General features: G+C 44.2%; 1 protein-coding gene across 1 annotated transcript in view; it reads right to left on the bottom strand.

The window, feature by feature from the left end:
• The window catches only part of LOC146805510 (interleukin-1 receptor type 1-like), a 383,185-nt gene that overhangs the window by 58,277 nt on the left and 306,631 nt on the right, over positions 1–18,277 (bottom strand). The window contains exon 9 of the mRNA XM_085620511.1: positions 17,944–18,087. Within this exon, the coding sequence (XP_085476637.1) occupies positions 17,944–18,087 (144 nt within the window). The remainder of the gene's footprint in view (positions 1–17,943; positions 18,088–18,277) is intronic.

Below are 18,277 nucleotides of genomic sequence, written 5' to 3'. Positions count from 1 at the left end.
AGATGTAAGGCTTTAGAATTCGGTACGCTCGCCTTTGTGACTGCCTCTAGAGTAGGCACAGGCGATACCATAAGAATGCATTTTTCCTGAGCCAAAGAGCGTTCCTTCAGGATCGCCATCTGTACTGCCATAAGAATTGTTTCAATGGGCATCTCTGCTGATGTGTACAAATGCGATTTATAGGCTATGGGAACGGTATCGCCCTCCTTGAAAGTCAGTTGTGTGAAACCCACTTTACCAGGTACAATTTGTATGACCAAGTTAGTCGTGTTGTCAAGAGTTAACAAGAAGTTGGTCGCAAGCACATCAGACTGCAAAGACCGAAGAATTTCTGTATGTTCCGGGAGCCAGCTGGAAGACGAAAAAGAGGAATGTATCGACGTGTAAGGCATATTGATATGCTGAGCATAATCAGGAATGTAGGGCATCCTGAAATTTTAAAAAACAGAAAAGATTGTAACTTCTTAAGAGTAGAAGTAGGCTGCAATTGATCACATTTCTCCAGAAAGTGGGGGGGGCAACCCCCTCCCTTCATTATTGAGTTTGTAACCCAAAAACAGAACCGCCAAGTAGGCAATGTGAGACTTAGCAAAATTGAATTTGTACCCTAAGTCTGCAAAGGACATTATGATGCGGTCTGCACGCACCAGATGCAGTATCAACTCGGCACCCGTCAAATAAATGTAATCAACGTAAGAGAAAGCATCATGATCTATGTTGTCTAAAAGTGACACAACACGCGCAGCAAATGCACCAGGGCTATTCCTATAGCCCTTGGGTAATCTTGTAAATCTTTTCTGATTGCCGACCGTATTAAATTTAGTCCAGTCACGGCTCTCAGGAGCCAAATTGTGACTGTAAAATCCATTGAAAATGTCTAAAGTTGTTCTATATTTTTTTCGGACAATGTTATTTATTAACGCAGAGCTGTGGGTGTTCTGTACAGCAAACCTACGACCATGACTGTTCACATTTCTATAATCCAAAACAATATGATATGAACTGTCCGGTTTCAATGTCGGAAAAAGAAGATTATTCATCGAAGGAACACAGGGCTCAATCACATCTTGATATTCCAACTGGGCCAAAATGTCATACTTTCTGTGAATACCAAAAGTAGTAAGTTTAGGATTTTGTCTCAGATTAGTTCTGTGAATCGGCCCATTAGTGCCTGCCGCTGTGGCATTGATCGCAAAGGAATCTCATGTGCTGGTGAATCTCTATCCCAGCCCACTTGATTGTGATACACAGCCGGTGCTTGGGCTAAAGCCCGTTCCAATGCATAAGCCTGTTTAGGCTCTTCAGAGACGTAAAGCGAAAAACTTGGAAGTATCACGTTTTCACCTCGAAAAGAAGCCAAAACAAATGGAGGAGGCCAATCCAGCTCCGCCAACAATATGTCGTATGAGGAGGTAAGGTTATCCCAAAAGATACTCTTAATTGTACGTTGTATATCACCTTCAATTTGGAGGAATATCTCATAAAGTCTATCAGGGGTGCAATTCTTGTATCAGCTATTTGCACTGTAATAAATGTGTCAGTTGCTCTCGCCTCCAGACAAGGATGGAGGACCTCCAGTACTATGGTAACTTCCGCCGCGCTGTTGAGGAATGTCATAGCCCATCTCCAATCAAGGAGCAGGATTCTTCCCATTTGAGGCATAATTCGCTGTTAAAGCGGCAACTATTTTCTTTTGAAACGGGGCACGAAATGGCAACTGTCCTTCCGGTTTGGCCTTTGGGTCAAACTGGTGTGGCGAATCACCTTGTCTACGATCTTGATGCTCACCTCCACCGGACTGTTAATATGATGATTCCTGCGAGGAGCTAGGAGAACGATGATCAGGAACCTGAAAACTCTCTGGTGTCTTAAGCTTAGAGCGGTCATGCAAATCATACCTACGCTCGAAAGCATCAGGTGTCGGTGAACCAGCACGCGAACCTTGCTTCTGATGTTGTTGTTTATTCTTGTTCCAATTCTTTTTAGGAAAGAATGGACCTCCTTTTCAGGAGGGTTTTTTTTCTGCCGCTGAGTGAAGGGTTTATTCCCCAAATTATTACGCCTTAATGCTTTGTACACCCTAGTGATAATCTTCCGCAATTTGCGTTGTTTATCAACGTCCGCTACTGCCTCAAGATGCTGACTCACTAACTAACCGCTTCTCTTTTATTTTGGCTAGTATCATATCACAGACTATAGGGAATACCCCAACTAGTCTCATCCCCAACTCCAGGGCGGCCTCTGCCCCGTGTTCCTCTTGAACTTTCTTAAGAACTGCCTGAAGCACTGTCATGGAGGGGGTGCAAAAGCACAGAGAATACAGCACCGCAAACACTTTCCCTCAGGTGGTGCAATCAGCTAAATTGGGAATAAGAACTTTTGGAAAACTCATTGTAAGGATCCTGTGTTTATCCAACGGAGAAGTATTGGGAAATGCAGCTTCGAGTTGCTCTAATCGCTCAGCTAACCAGAACGACAAATCATGCCTATTTGTAGGCTGCTTTCCCATCACTGAATTAATCATGATGGGGCTAATTACCATGCCTCCATGTCCTGGTTGCTGAGGAGGTGCTCCAGCCGGAGCCACCTGGATCATGTGGGACATGTATTGCACCACACTTCTGTGAGTATGAACTAAAGATTCATGCGAAACACCACGATAATTTGGGTGTGGTGTAAAACCAGCCAAAACGGGCCATGTGGCCCTGTCGACCGATAAAGGGCCTAAACGGACCACTGTCACAGGGTGAGGTACAGTGCCATTAAACCAGATGCTGTGCTCCCAAACTGACAACGGAACTTCAAGTAACCGATAAGGTCTATAATCGCGGGGAACTACAGCATGTTCATATTCATGAAAGAAATTATCATTCCCATCCACCGCTGGAAACTTAACCCAAGAAAAAAAAACTAAAAGCGAAAAGCAGCGTTCACTTCAACCACAAAGATAATGGTTGCTTCCGCTACCGGGACATGTTCAGTCAAATGTGCAGTTAGTGCTGTGCGATTATGAGCAGCAATACCAATAGCCATTATCGAAACAGAGTGGAAAAGAAGGAAAACAGTAGCGCAACACTGGGTATTAAAGAAGAAAAATAAAACTTTTCAAAATCCAAGCTTGAATAACCTAAAATCTCTAATATAGGAGGTAAATCCCTCGCACCACAGATGTCTCTGGTAAATGGTGAGAGCTTTTTGTGGACAAGCCCAAGCGCTACTCAGGGGTGTCACGAATAAGTACCATACCAAACGTTGGTGGCGCCCTGTTGCAGGGATTCTACACATACACAGAACTATGCGCAGCATTATGGGACCATGGCATATAGGGGCTAAGCCTTCCTACCGCCTTAGTGCCCACAAGCCCAGGACCGACTAGCTATAGTGTCTCACTCGCTCTCCTACTCACAAAGGCACTCCAGAACACAACACTCCTGGATCTCTCAGGAATCACGGTTACAAGACACACCTTTTTGGTCACACTCCCGTACTTGTCCACAATACGATCTGACAGAGACACGAAGATAGTTTAAATATTTATTTTAACTAACGTGATCTAAAATGCAATATACATGCCACAACCAGCAGCAAAATGCAGAATATCAATACAGTTAGCATTGCAGCAAGACCATACATCATAAAGGGAGATGTCATTTTATAAAAGACAGTAGATAAAAGACTATAAAGCCTAACGACCCTCCCCTTGGTAAGCAGAAATAATGTTATATAATAGAAGATCTCTGGGCTTTGTCAGCAGACCTCATATCTCAGGCTATAGATTGTATTTCTACATCACAGGTGCGTGTTGCTCTTCTTCCTGGAAAGGTCCCTCTACAAGTGTGTGTTACCTAGACATCTATCCCCATAATATCAAAGTACAAGCTTCCAGCAAAAACAGCTGCATTGGTATGTTTTGTCTAAGTGCTACGGCCTGACCAGAACAGAATAATAAGAGTCAGGGGTCGATTCACAGAACTAATCTGAGACAAAATCCTAAACTTACTACCCAGAGCGGAAATTCAGCTCCCGGAGTAGAAATCCTGCACTTGTGCCCGAATCTCCGCTCCTGGGCCAGAATACCCGCATTTTGCTCAATGCTAGTCACCTTTCCAAGTGCCTACCATCCCCACCATACATCAGATATAGTCAATTAACACCAGATTGTGGGTATGGAAGCAGAGATTCCGGCCCGAGTGCAGAAATTCTGGCACAATTGCGAGATTTCCGCTCCGGGGGCGGAAATTCCAGGCTGAGTTCAGACATAAAGTTAGTAGTCGTAAGTGCATTCTGTGAATACCATAAGTAGTAAATTTAGGATTTTGTCTCAGATTAGTTCTGTGAATCGGCCCCTCAGTGTTTATTGACCTTGCTCAGTGTGTTCAGACTAAACTCCAGGAACAGACAGAGAACGAGCACAGCAGAGAGTCCTCATGTGAAAGGCATGAACAGAGCTTTGTAAAAATAAAGACATGTATTGTCGTGCGCAAAAGCAGTATCATGGCTACCGAGCTCATGCTAACTTAAAGATGTCGACAATGACTCTAGCGAACAGGTGACAAGCTAAATTAAATGAATAAAAGGAAAAACAAGGGAAAAACTTTGCTGCCTAAACAAAGAAGGTATAGATTTCCGATAAAGAAGTAAATAATTTATTATAGCAATGGATTGCAAAATTGAAATGGTAAAGCGCATAGAGTATCACTGTTTTAAATTTCCAGCATAGCAGCCAAGTTTCAGCCACCTAGAAACAGTAAGAGAATGATGCACTAAGCATAATACTATTCTAATGTGCCAGCTCAGAAACCATTATAATGGACGGCAATCTTGGAGCGGGACGGTACAAAGTTTACCACTGTTGTTCAAGCCAAAGATGGCAATTGTGTTGTATTGAAATGCGGCAGGCATCTGTCAAGAGTACACAATGAAAAAAGTCTAACACACTAAATAAAACAGAGATAAATGTAAGGAGGCTATAAAAGGGGGAAATGGAAAGCCAAAGTACTTCCCACCCCATCCCAGTCCCAACACTGAAGCATACACACGTTCAGGGAGCTGTGCATGTAATCAGGCAAAATGGCATCAATAACTAGGCAATAGAGTCAATGGCTGAAGAGAACTGACCCACTGCTCCATGCAGAATCTACTCCTTCAGGGTTTGTCAGAAGAGATAAATAACCAACTCCAAAGCTCTTGCCTACTCCAGCAATTTGTGAGATTCTATGTTACAAATAACCTGTCTACAGGCCTTAACACTGGGTAAGAACAATCCACCCTTAAAGGCCTATTGGCTTTCAATAAATGAGTCGGGCCTATTGAATTTGTCACTACATTTCATTATATATGGATCAGACCTACAGCACCTGATATACCTTTCCCAATGAACCACTAAGGTCTACAACCTGTATCTTTGGCTTGTCACCCTGCCCAAATCAAGCCTACTATGTTAAGCTCAACCTTCCATACAAGACACCAATCAGGCATAAATTCATAAAACTACAAATATGCACGGAATTACAGTTGCCAAAACAATATACATCCCCAGGGCCAAATAAGGGTTATCATAGTGCAAATCTTTTAACACCTTTTAGGGTTAGTCAGAGTTGGTGACCAATACCAAACCTATGCCTACTATGGTAATCTATGAGGTTACATGTCAAAAGAATACCAGCCTGCAGGCTTTAAGATAGTATGATAACAATCTACCCTTAAATGCCGGATGCCTTTAACAGTGTTCCATAATAAATATGCCAGTCCTACTGCTTTGAATGTTTTGTTTACTGTATATGTTTTATAAATGTCTTGTAAATGTGTAGGACGCAGGACTGTGTCCCACTTTATTGGTTCTTGTTTGATCTCCAATTTCGCTATACATTAAATGTGACTGTCCGGCTGGACAGTAGTAATGTAGCGTTGATTCTAGTCTATATGGATTATTCATTTACATTAGTTCCTTACCAAGGACCACTGTTCTTATAAAATACTGTCAACCCAAAGTCCTTGTTTACCTTACTGGGTCCCCTTGTCTTTTTTTATAACAGTCCTACTGCTTTGGTCATAAGCTTTAGGATTGGTCATTGGCTTTTTACACAAACCAACTCAGGCCCACCGTAATGAACATAAACTTTCCTAAAGGTCAAAACAAGGACACTTTTTATGTGATCAGATCACATGAGCCCAAAATAAAGCTGGCATAGTGGATGATTAACTTGTGGCTAGAACGATAGGCTGATCTCTGAGCACTACTTCTTAAAGTTCAATTTCTGATAATCACATTAAGGTTACAGCTACAGTCACGCCAGACATAAAAAACCATGGACAGTGTGGTTTAGTATGCAATAATAAAGAATAACACATCTGCAGAAAGCATTACAATCTCAGGCTAAAACATTTAAAGAGAACAGTTCACATAATATTCAAAACCTTCAGCTGCTGCTTGTGATATAGGTTTTTTAATATATTGCCGTCCGAAGAACTGCAAAGATGGATTGTCATGCAGAGCAAGAGTCAAAGTATTTCACATCCCATGAGTAGATGCTGAGAACTCTTTCTGTCGTTTTTGGTTTTGCCTGCACATCGCTTGCACTGTGCTTGGGAAATCTCTTGTATTTAATGTATCTTCAAAGGGGGCTCTTATCAGTTCCCACACCGAATTACTGTGTTCATTCACTTTTGTGTGCACATTTTTTTTGCTAACGTCCACTGGCTGAAGGCATTTATGATACTTCTACAAAATCTGTTCACACTGTTTAGGCCCCAACCTTTTTTCAAGATAAGATCTCTTCCCAATAAAAAGGCAGACAGCTTCTAACAGTATGCTAGTGTGAGAAGTTGGCCTGATATGTAGTGCTCACTATTCTAGTGATCACTGTGTATCATTCCAAACGACCCTTATTGATGATTGGTTGCAAGTCAACCTTATAGACCAGCTATCCTAGTAGCGTGGATACGAGCAGTCTTAGGCTAAACTCTAGAGGGCGTGTTAAGCCAGCTGTTTACCATCACATATACCCCTTGAACACCAAGTGAAAGGACACCACACAAGTTGTTATGAAAATAAAGGATATTTATTTATAACAAGACTACCCTGGCTCTTTATGAGTCAGGGAGCTAAGCACAATACAAAACTCTTAGGAAAATACTTCTGGTTGCACAATTTACACAAATGCCCGAGGGCACGAAACCATTACACTGTAAGTGGAAGGGGAGAAGTTAGAAAGTCTAAAGTGACTGATTCCGGAGTGATCCGATCAGTGGGACTAAACGTAAAAGGAACTGGACACTTGTAAAGCGAACCTGCGATGGAGCACCGAAATGCTCGAGTTACCTAGCCCAGAGGCTGCGGCTGTGGAAGGTTCGGCAAGATGTCGGAAGTCCTTGTTGTAGTCTCAGGAGCCTGAAAGAAGAGTTGCTGGCAGGCGACCAGTGTCGATGTTCAGCGAGATCCAAGCCTGGATCGGTGATGAAGGAAAACCTGAAAGCAGAGGGGACTCAGTTCTCAACCGCTAGCCAGCGATCGTGTGGGCACCAGGAGGGTACCGGCTGAAGTCACCTCGACCAGGTGAGTGGATGACGTCGGACTCGGCTGTTCCTCGGACCAGGAGGCACGGCGGCGACCAGGATGGAGGGCGAGCTGTCCCACGCAGGTGTCTGCTGTCGATGATGCTGGGCCCAGGAATGGGGCAGTGGATCTTGGCAGTGGCAAGCCCACGTGGTGGAGTCAAGATGGCGTCTGGAGTGGACCAGGAGGGTCCGTGGTACTCCTCTGTTGAAGGGGAGCAAGAGCCAGTCTGGAGCAACCAGACTAGTGATGAAACAAACGTGGTGCGTCGTGAAGAGGGCCACAAGCCGGTCGGCAAGTGGTCGAACAACGCGGTGAACAGCAAGGAGCGGAAGGGCCCCCACGCAGATCTCGGGGATGCTGGGGAGGCAGACTTCGGTGCTGGAGCTGCTCAGGGTTAGGGCTTCTCAAACCCTAGGTGCACTCACTCGAGGGTCCCTCGGTGGGCGTGCTAGATAAGCGTCGTGCAGGTTCTGAAGATAGCCGGTCCCGCAGGTCTCGTCACACCTACGACTCTCAGCTGAGCTGATGAGGGAGGTAAAAGGTCAGAGATGGCAGGGAACTCGGGTCTCGTCGAGCTGGGCAGTCTTGATCCGTAGGAGAGACTTACAGCAAACCGCAAGCGCTTAGGTGGTGCCTGCTGGTGCAGGGTGGCTACTTCTTAGCCACAAGGGAGAGTCTTCAGAAATAGTCAAGAGTTCCTTTCGTGGAAAGTAGTTCAAGATTCAGAATTATCCAATTTGGGAAGTGGACTCGCTCCTACCTTTATTCTAAGAAAAGGGGCTGGCCCGTGACTAGGTTCTACCTATTGGTGGAGCCAGGAGGGGGGTGGTTACACCCCTATCCTTTGTCCGGCTTCGCCCCAGCTCAGGGGCTGGTGTGCCCCCGAAACTGGTTTGAGCCGGGCTATGCACAGTGAACACAGGGGTGCCACTGGCAATCACCTTCCTTTCAGCCCTGCCTACCTGGGATACACGAACCCTGTCTGGGATGGTGCTAACACCGCCCTCGACAGGAAACTCTTTGTCCAAGCTCCCCTCGCTGGAAGGTCTCCCAGCAGCAGGAGGTCAGACTTGTGTCTGGTGGCAGCATCCATTTTGTGATGCTGAGGCTTGAGTCAACTTTAACCGGGGTTCAAGGTTACTTCCATGTCGTGCCCCTCTAAAAGGGGGGAATGCTAACCCCGTCGCCAGAACTGGCGAGGGGTTCGTATTCCCATTCGTATGACACCTTACTCAACATGTGTAGGTGATGCGATGCCAAAGTTAGCAAATAACCGCGAGGATTATAATGCATTTAAAAGTAGTTGGCCCGCGTCACCATGGAACGGCTATTAGGACTTGGTTCCGCAAGCCGTCAACGGGCTCAGCTCGCGCCAGAGCACCGTCCCACATGATTCCCTGCACTCTGCCTTCAGGATTGATAAGGCCTGCCATAGGAGTGACTGATAGGAATCCATGTGTCCATTTTAGGGTTAGGTGTAGGAATACTACACCTATAGCAACGGGTGATTACACCACGTTGCCCCAGCTGTCGTGCAGCCAGTTGTGTCAGATTTGGGCGGCCATTCCAGGGGTGGCATAATACATGCTGCAGCCCCTGGTAGGCCCTGGGTACACCGATGCCCTGGATACCTGTGGTATGCTGAGACAGGGACTGACAAGGCGGCCCAGTTCCAATTGGTGGATGCACCTAATGTACATGTGTTTAATTTCGAGAGAGAACAGCTAGGCTGTGGGTCTGATTGGCAGGCCCACAGCCGGGGAAAGTCATAAACCAACGAAGCAAAAGCAAAAAAATCTGGGTGATCATAGGATTGCAGACCCTACTCTCCTACAGCTAGAATGCTTGCATTTTATTACTTTGCTGTGTAAAGCAGATGCTTTAGTCGTTTGTGGCATTTCCTATTCAAGCCTCAGTACCTTTCTTTGCACTTTGTAAGCATTATCGGATTGAATTTATTCAACGTAATCTATTTGGTCATTATGACCAAATACTAAGGGCCTCATGTAGGTAGCGTACCAGTTACCACTTCTTAAATACCGAGCCGTACCGACTCGGTATTTAAGAAGTGGTAACTCGTATGTAGGTAATGAGTCGGTAATTTTTACCGATTCGTTACTAGTCGGTAATTACCGAATCGGTATTTACCGATTCGGTAATGAGGCATACCTTCCCATTGCTGGGAAGGTATGCCTCATTACCGAATCGGTAAATACCGATTCGGTAATGGGGGGAACACATACAAGGGTGGCAGGGTGTCACATTGACACCCTGTTGCACCCCTGATTCGGCCATGTGTGCACATGTGGCACACATACATGCCCTAAGGGCATGTATGTATGCCACATTGCACACTGCTACGCGCGTAAAAATGCATTTACTCATACATTCATTATTTACCACCAACTATAAGTTGGTGGTAAATACCGACTCATAAACACACACACACACTCCCCCTACATCTCGATTTTGCTTTCGGAATTTACCGAATCGGTAAAATTACCGATTCGGAAAAGTTACCGATTCGGTAACATTACCGATTCGGTATTATTACCGAATCGGTAATTTTACCGATTCGGTAAATTCCGAAAGCAAAATATGTCCCCCTACATACCAATGGCCAAAATACCGGTCGGTAACGGTATAATTACCGAAAATCGGCCGTTACCGACCGGTATTTGGCTACCTACATGAGGCCCTAAATCTTGTAACAAACATTGCACAAAAGCTCCAGGCACTCCACTAAACATCTAATATTGCTATATGTTATTGCTAAAAAGGCAAACACAAGTGCAGCTACCTAGCAGACAACAGTCATGATTTCAATGGTGCAGCAGGTACAGTAGCACCGGGCCCAAAAGTTGTCAGAAGTCCTCTAAACATCAAATATTGCTATATTTTACTACTATGCAGGCAGACACAATTGCAGTTATCTTGCAGGTGAATGGGACTTGATTTGAATGGTACAGCGGGTGCAGTGGCAATCGGGGCCAAAAGCTCTAGGGACCCCACTAGACAACAAATATTGCTATATTTAACTACAAAATAAGTAGTTACAAGCGCAGTTACCTTGCAGGCACTAGGGTGATGATATCAATGGTGCAGCAGGTGCAGTGACACCGGGGACCAAAGCTCTAGAAAGCCCTCTAAACACCAAACATTGCAATATTTTACGACTGAACAAGCAGACACAAGTGCAGTTACCTTACAGTCACTAGGGTACTGATCACGCAGACACAAGTGCAGTTACCTTACAGTCTCTAGGGTCATGATTTGAATGATACAGCGGGTGCAGTGGCACCAGGTCCAAAAATTTTCATAACTCCTCTAAACACATAATATTGCTATTATATCAATTAATTCTATTATTCCCTCTTTCATTTCATTTTCAAGATGTTGCTATTACTGCCTCACTATACCACTAGTAACAGCACAATATAGTGCCTTTTTAGGTCTCGTCTGAGACAGCGCTTTAGCGCTGCTCTGGCGAGACTTATAGTAACCGAGTTTTGGAAGTGCAAAGAGTGGCTTTTCAGGCCTCCAAATACAGTGCATGTGCCCTGGGCGCGCGCACCATTTGGCAGCCTGAAAAGCACTGCCTGATCACTTCGCAGCCCCTTTGATGTCCTCAGTGAGCCGCGGCCACTGAGGACATCAAAGCGGCCGCGAAAGTGATCACCATTTGCCACCCCCTCCCTTATCCCACTTCCTGCTTGTTGGGAAAGATCTTTTCTATAGCGTTGAGATCCATTTATATGTAAACGGCTATTAAAATGTATATATTACCATACAGTAATGCAACAGAACATGCCATATAATCTGCCTTTGATCACAGGGGCTGCATAAATTGCTTTTCTTCACCGTATCATTTACCTCGTATTTCCCGCATGATTCGGCAAATCATTCTATCACATACTTTGGTTTTCCTTTTTTGTGTAAAATAGGAAGAACCTCGCTAAACCCATCTCGATCCTTAAACAGCATTAAGATGTTCCCTCCCTGGCACGCCTGGCTCTAGAACACGGTGTCTGTGCCCATCCCCACTTTATTTCTGCCATTACTTACTCCTTCCGCTGCCTCACCTCTCGCCGCCCGTTATTTCTTCCTGTGACTCTGTCGGGTTCTTTTCTCAGTATCAGTGACCCTGAGCACGTGCGTGTCATAAAGATAGCAACCTCCAGCTCTTCACACCTACTTTTTCCGCACCTCTCCGGGGCTCAAGCGTCTCTGATAACAATGGTGCTAACACCGAGCGTTTTAAGAGAGCTAGCCTTTCACACCCAACCCTATCATTTACAAAGGAGCACAGTGAGCCGTAGAAAAGGAAATAATTCAGTACTGCTCCGTTGAAACAATGCATCGTCATTAAGTGAGATTAATCCAACCTCCTTTCCTCCGAGTCTATCCCAACAGCCCTAGACAATGCGTTCCATGCGTTTTATTGCTATCCAGCCGTTTACCCTCATTTTAATGTTTATTTACATGTTCATATAAGCCGCATTCCTCGGGTACTTTGCAAAAAAATACAAGTAAATAGTTACATGCAAAAATCTTTATAGCTGCACAATGCGTGTCTGCAGGCCATACAGAAACTTTGCACCAAAAAACAGGCTTTCACAGATTGAATGGGGCACCATTCACAAAGAAATAAGCCATATGGGTAAACATCAAGGATTTGGGGCTGCAATGAAAACTATCTAACTATTCACGTTTGTTCTATATAAGCATCATATCCTAAATATAATTCACTTTACTTGACACTCGTCATGTGTCACACTCAAGCTATGGTATTTATGTCATCTGCACCCAGTAGTATAGCGCACGTTCTGCTCTTGGTATGACCTTGTAGTGCCTTCCTGGGAGTAAGGACCCGTTACCATTGAGGGGTTCCCATCGCAGGACGCACTCTGCTTCGCTCTGTGCTCTTGGGCTGTGTTTGAGCTCTGGGGCCACATGGTGCTGAGCTGGTTCAGTGCAGAGCCCAGCGCCTGTTTTTTTGCATCTAAGGCATATAATATTCATCACTATGACCTGGAATTTCTCTGAGTTAAAGAATGAACTTTAGAGAGAACAAGAGGCATTATCTACTCACTGTTTCTGACTTTCACAAGCAGATTGGAAGAAACCTCTGCCTGCCCACGCCAGCAACTTTACTATCCAGCAAAAATCAATTCAAAACCTGCTATCGAGGGAGCATATTTTCCGAGCTGTGATTACAAATACAGGTTTAAACTCCCCTGCCTCAACCACCTCAATATGCATCTCTGAGGCTCTTTTTATGGAGCGGTGTTTGATTATGTTTACTTTATCACTAGTTACCACGAAGAACAGCAGATGATAGGGTTGTTTGTTGACGGGATGTCTGCTCTTTTGAGAGCCACAGGTCGCTCCTTTGAGTAATGCCCATACTTTCTACTTCATTCAGAGGCTTTCCTCTGATTAAGTTGCAGCTGAGCTGCCACTTCAAGGAAACACTATATGTGACTATATGCTACTACATTACCCAATCGGAGAAGGACACATTTCATTTTCATCTGTTCTGTCCTGGAATTTACTTTGTCTGATAAAGAGGAACAGCATTCAGCAAGACTTATAAAACTTCACCTGATTGGCTCAAGACGTGACTCAATGTTTAGCTAGTATGGCTACCTGAGCTTTCAGGGGCAAGCACATGGCCTTGTAATGATGTTAATGTGTCTTAGATAAGTAGATAATTTACAATGTTTGTTTGTCTCTAGCAGCAGCACAGATTTGAGGAGGGCAGTCATACGGAATGTACTGCTGCACGCCGCACACTGCTGCACGCCACACACTGCTGCACACTGCTGCATTACTCACTGCTGCATGCTGCACGACACTGCTGCATGCAGCACACTGCTGCACGCCGCACACTGCTGCATGCTGCTCCACACCGCACACTATTGCACGCCTCACACTGCTACACGAAACACTGCTGCACGCCACACACTGCTGCACGCCTCACACTGCTGCACGCCTCACACTGCTGCACGCCTCACACTGCTGCACGCCTCACACTGCTGCACGCCTCACACTGCTGCACGCCACACACTGCTGCATGCCGCCGCACGCCACACACTGCTGCACGCCGCACACTGCTGCACGCCACACACTGCTGCACACTGCTGCATTACTCACTGCTGCATGCTGCACGACACTGCTGCACGCAGCACACTGCTGCACGCCGCACACTGCTACACGACACACTGCTGCACGCCACACACTGCTGCACGCCTCACACTGCTGCACGCCTCACACTGCTGCACGCCTCACACTGCTGCACGCAACACACTGCTGCATGCCGCTGCACGCCACACACTGCTGCACGCCTCACACTGCTGCACGCCACACACTGCTGCACAGTGCTGCATTACTCACTGCTGCATGCTGCACGACACTGCTGCACACAGCACACTGCTGCACGCCGCACACTGCTGCACGCCTCACACTGCTACACGAAACACTGCTGCATGCCACACACTGCTGCACGCCACACACTGCTGCATGCCACACACTGCTGCATGCCACACACTGCTGCACGCCTCACACTGCTGCACGCCGCACACTGCTGCACGCCTCACACTGCTGCACGCCTCACACTGCTGCACGCTGCACACTGCTGCACTCCACACGCTGCTTTTATGCGAGTTTATGCTACTGACATTGTAAATGACAATGCCTTTTATTTGTTTTAAAACCAAAACATAAATAAAAGGCATTGTAATTTTACAATGCCAATAGTTCAAACTCTTATAAATGCGAGACCTATTGCATTGCAAATGCTTGTTGTACATAAACTAGTCATAGCACTTTAACAGACTTTCTGTGACCTATATTGCACAACTACTCATCAAGCTACAACTAACAATAAAAAACAGGTTATCATCAATCACATAGGCGAAGCCTAATACATTTACCAATGCTTGTTCATTTAGTTTCGTAGTCTCAGATTGAACCAGCTCCTGATTTAATATAATCAGCCTACTAATTTGTGTCTTTAAATGATACCAAGGTGGACAAGGCAAGCCCTGCGATTCACAAAATTACAGGGTTTGGGATAGCAAAATGGCTATTTCTTATGTACAAATCCATTTTGCATGTCGGATTTTTTTTCTGGTTTGTTAAATGTGGTTTGCAACACATACAGAATCACAATTTGGAAGGGGTGTAAACGGTGCATTCTTTCTAAACTGCAATTTGTTTTTTCAATGCATCAGTTGTTTGCAAACATAATTTCAGTTGCAAGCTACTGAACATTTATGGACACCTCAGAGGAGGTGATACCTGTTTTGCAAAGGGAGTCGTCTTGGTAGCAGGGGAGGGGAGAAGGTGGGAGGGGCGGGGGCAGGCGGGAGTACGGGGGGATCCGATACTGTTCCACTGCCAGCTTCATCTGATGTTTTCCAAAATGGAAAAATTATGTTTTCAAAGCAGCACTGGCTTCTAAGGGACACAAGCTGCTTAAAAACATTTCTTTAAAAAGGTTTCCGTTTGTGAATACAAACACAAGGATGTTGCTCTGTGTTCCCTTGTAGGCCACCATTCCTGTGATTATAACCAATCAACAGGGGTGTTATAAACCTGAGTAATTGATAATCATTAGGCAGGCTGGTCTGCAACCCCATGTGACTGATGATTTAACAAAGCAATATATGGTACATAGGCCATTTTGCAAAATAAAATACGGGCCGCAAAAAGTAGATGCCCAATTTCCGACCACTTTCTGTGACGAGTATGTTCTAACATCCTGCCCTTTGTTTGGTGGAAAGATTTTATAGCCAGGTATGTTTTTCAAAGTCAAGTTCATACCCTAGATTGCAAACACATTAATTTACCCACAGCCCATCTGCAGTAGAGAATACGTCCACCTCAATAGTTGATAACCAAGTCTGCACAATTTTGCTTCCATTTACTTGTTGGCATAAATAACAAATTTGCTTTTGGTAAGGTTTAGCTTCAGAAACAGGGTTGCCGTGAGGCCACCAACTTGACCATAAGAACTAAAGGGAAAAAGGTCATCATATTGAGGCACAGACCAGCACCAATCGCACCTCTCTGGGGCTCTATCTATGGACTGAAAATCAGGGCTGAGGAAATTGACCTGATTATTAAACGTTTGGGGCCTCATGTAGGAAGCCAAATACCGGTCGGTAACGGCCGAAATTCGGTAAATATCCCGTTACCGACCGGTATTTAGGCATTCGCGATGTAGGTGGCAGATTTTCTGGATTCGGTATTTACCAATTCGGAAATTAAGAAATCGGTAAAATACCGATTCGGTAAATACCGAATCCAGAAATGCTATGTAAGGGGAACTTAAGTGAGTGCATCATAGGTGTCTGGATTCGTTATTTACCACCAACTACTAGTTGATGGTAAATGACGAATACCTTTCAAAAAGCATTTTTGTGCTATTGCTATTATATCAATTAATTCTATTATTCCCTCTTTCATTTCATTTTCAAGATGTTGCTATTACTGCCTCACTATACCACTAGTAACAGCACAATATAGTGCCTTTTTTTACATAAACTAGTCATAACACTTTAACAGACTTTCTGTGACCTATATTGCACAACTACTCATCAAGCTACAACTAACAATAAAAAACAGGTTATCATCAATCACATAGGCGAAGCCTAATACATTTACCAATGCTTGTTCATTTAGTTTCGTAGTCTCAGATTGAACCAGCTCCTGATTTAATATAATCAGCCTACTAATTTGTGTCTTTAAATGATACCAAGGTGGACAAGGCAAGCCCTGCGATTCACAAAATTACAGGGTTTGGGATAGCAAAATGTCTATTTCTTATGTACAAATCCATTTTGGATGTCGGATTTTTTTTCTGGTTTGTTAAATGTGGTTTGCAACACATACAGAATCACAATTTGGAAGGGGTGTAAACGGTGCATTCTTTCTAAACTGCAATTTGTTTTTTCAATGCATCAGTTGTTTGCAAACATAATTTCAGTTGCAAGCTACTGAACATTTATGGACACCTCAGAGGAGGTGATACCTGTTTTGCAAAGGGAGTCGTCTTGGTAGCAGGGGAGGGGAGAAGGTGGGAGGGGCGGGGGCAGGCGGGAGTACGGGGGGATCCGATACTGTTCCACTGCCAGCTTCATCTGATGTTTTCCAAAATGGAAAAATTTTGTTTTCAAAGCAGCACTGGCTTCTAAGGGACACAAGCTGCTTAAAAACATTTCTTTAAAAAGGTTTCCGTTTGTGAATACAAACACAAGGATGTTGCTCTGTGTTCCCTTGTAGGCCACCATTCCTGTGATGTAGGTGGCAGATTTTCTGGATTCGGTATTTACCAATTCGGAAATTAAGAAATCGGTAAAATACCGATTCGGTAAATACCGAATCCAGAAATGCTATGTAAGGGGAACTCAAGTGAGTGCATCATAGGTGTCTGGATTCGTTATTTACCACCAACTACTAGTTGATGGTAAATGACGAATACCTTTCAAAAAGCATTTTTGTGCTATTTGAAAAGTGCAATGTGGCAGACATACATGCCCTTAGGGCATGTATGTGCGCCACATGTGCACACATGCATGAATCAGGGGTGCAACAGGGTGTCAATGTGACACCCTGCCACCCATGATAATGCCTCCCCTATTACCGATTCGGTATTTACCGAATCGGTAATGGTAACTGGCTTCCCATTCTTTCCTATGGGCCTCCAGGCCCATAGGAATGAATGGGAAGGGATGCATTATTACCGATTCGGTAAATACCGATTCTTAAATACCGATATTTACTGAATCGGTAATAATTACCTATTGGTAACCTACATTACATTTACCGATTCATAAATACCGAATCGGTAAAATTCGGTATTTATGAATCGGTAAATGTGATGCTACCTACATATGGCCCTTGGTTATCAAAAAATACATTCCACTCTGAAAGATAGTACATTCAATGAAGCACATTCTTACATTATGCAAATGGTAGTGTCTATATGATTTTTCTGTATCTACCAGACTTTCCTCAAACTTCATGCCTTCCAATTGTTATTGAACCCCTCGGTCGCTGTTCAATCTCCAGGCACTTTGTTTGATCAGTGTTGGGTCCAATCCCAGGGGCACTTTGCTAGTATTTGAATGCTCTCAACACCAGTGTTAAATTTTTTTTTTTAAAAAGCATGATTCCTTAACACAGGTAACTATGTACATGGAGGCTGTAGCACACTTGAGGCACGTCACATTTCATCCTTCATGGTGCTTAATTTAATGTTTAAAAAAAAAAGTTAAAGACACTGGAAAGAAGAATCAAAAAACGAACTTTAAGGACGACAGTAGTAGGCTGTAAATTAACTAAACCCAATTATAACGTTTATGATCCTTCAAACATACCTTTTTTATTTATGATAGGATGAAGGGAATGTCGGTAACAAAGTACAATGTCAATCTTGAACAATTTGTATGTTGCTACAGCGATAAGAATGACAAAGGCAAATGCAACGAAGCTTGCGATCAAAGGCGCCTGCAAGTCTGGAGCTGTGGGCAAAGGACAAGGCAACATGGTCATTAGAACAACTACTCTATTTAAAAAAGAAACATTTTTTAAACAATAAATCTCAAATCATGATTTCTAACTTGCAAGACAGTGTTTGTAATGAGAAGGTCAATAAATGAAGATTACCTTCAAAAAGCAATAATGCAGATACTGCAAGTGTTTAGCAACAAA

Source organism: Triturus cristatus, chromosome 8, assembly GCF_964204655.1.
Source record: "Triturus cristatus chromosome 8, aTriCri1.1, whole genome shotgun sequence".
Classification (NCBI taxonomy): domain Eukaryota; kingdom Metazoa; phylum Chordata; class Amphibia; order Caudata; family Salamandridae; genus Triturus; species Triturus cristatus.
The sequence above is the reverse complement of the archived record's forward strand: the minus strand, read 5'-3'. Positions and strand labels throughout refer to the sequence as shown.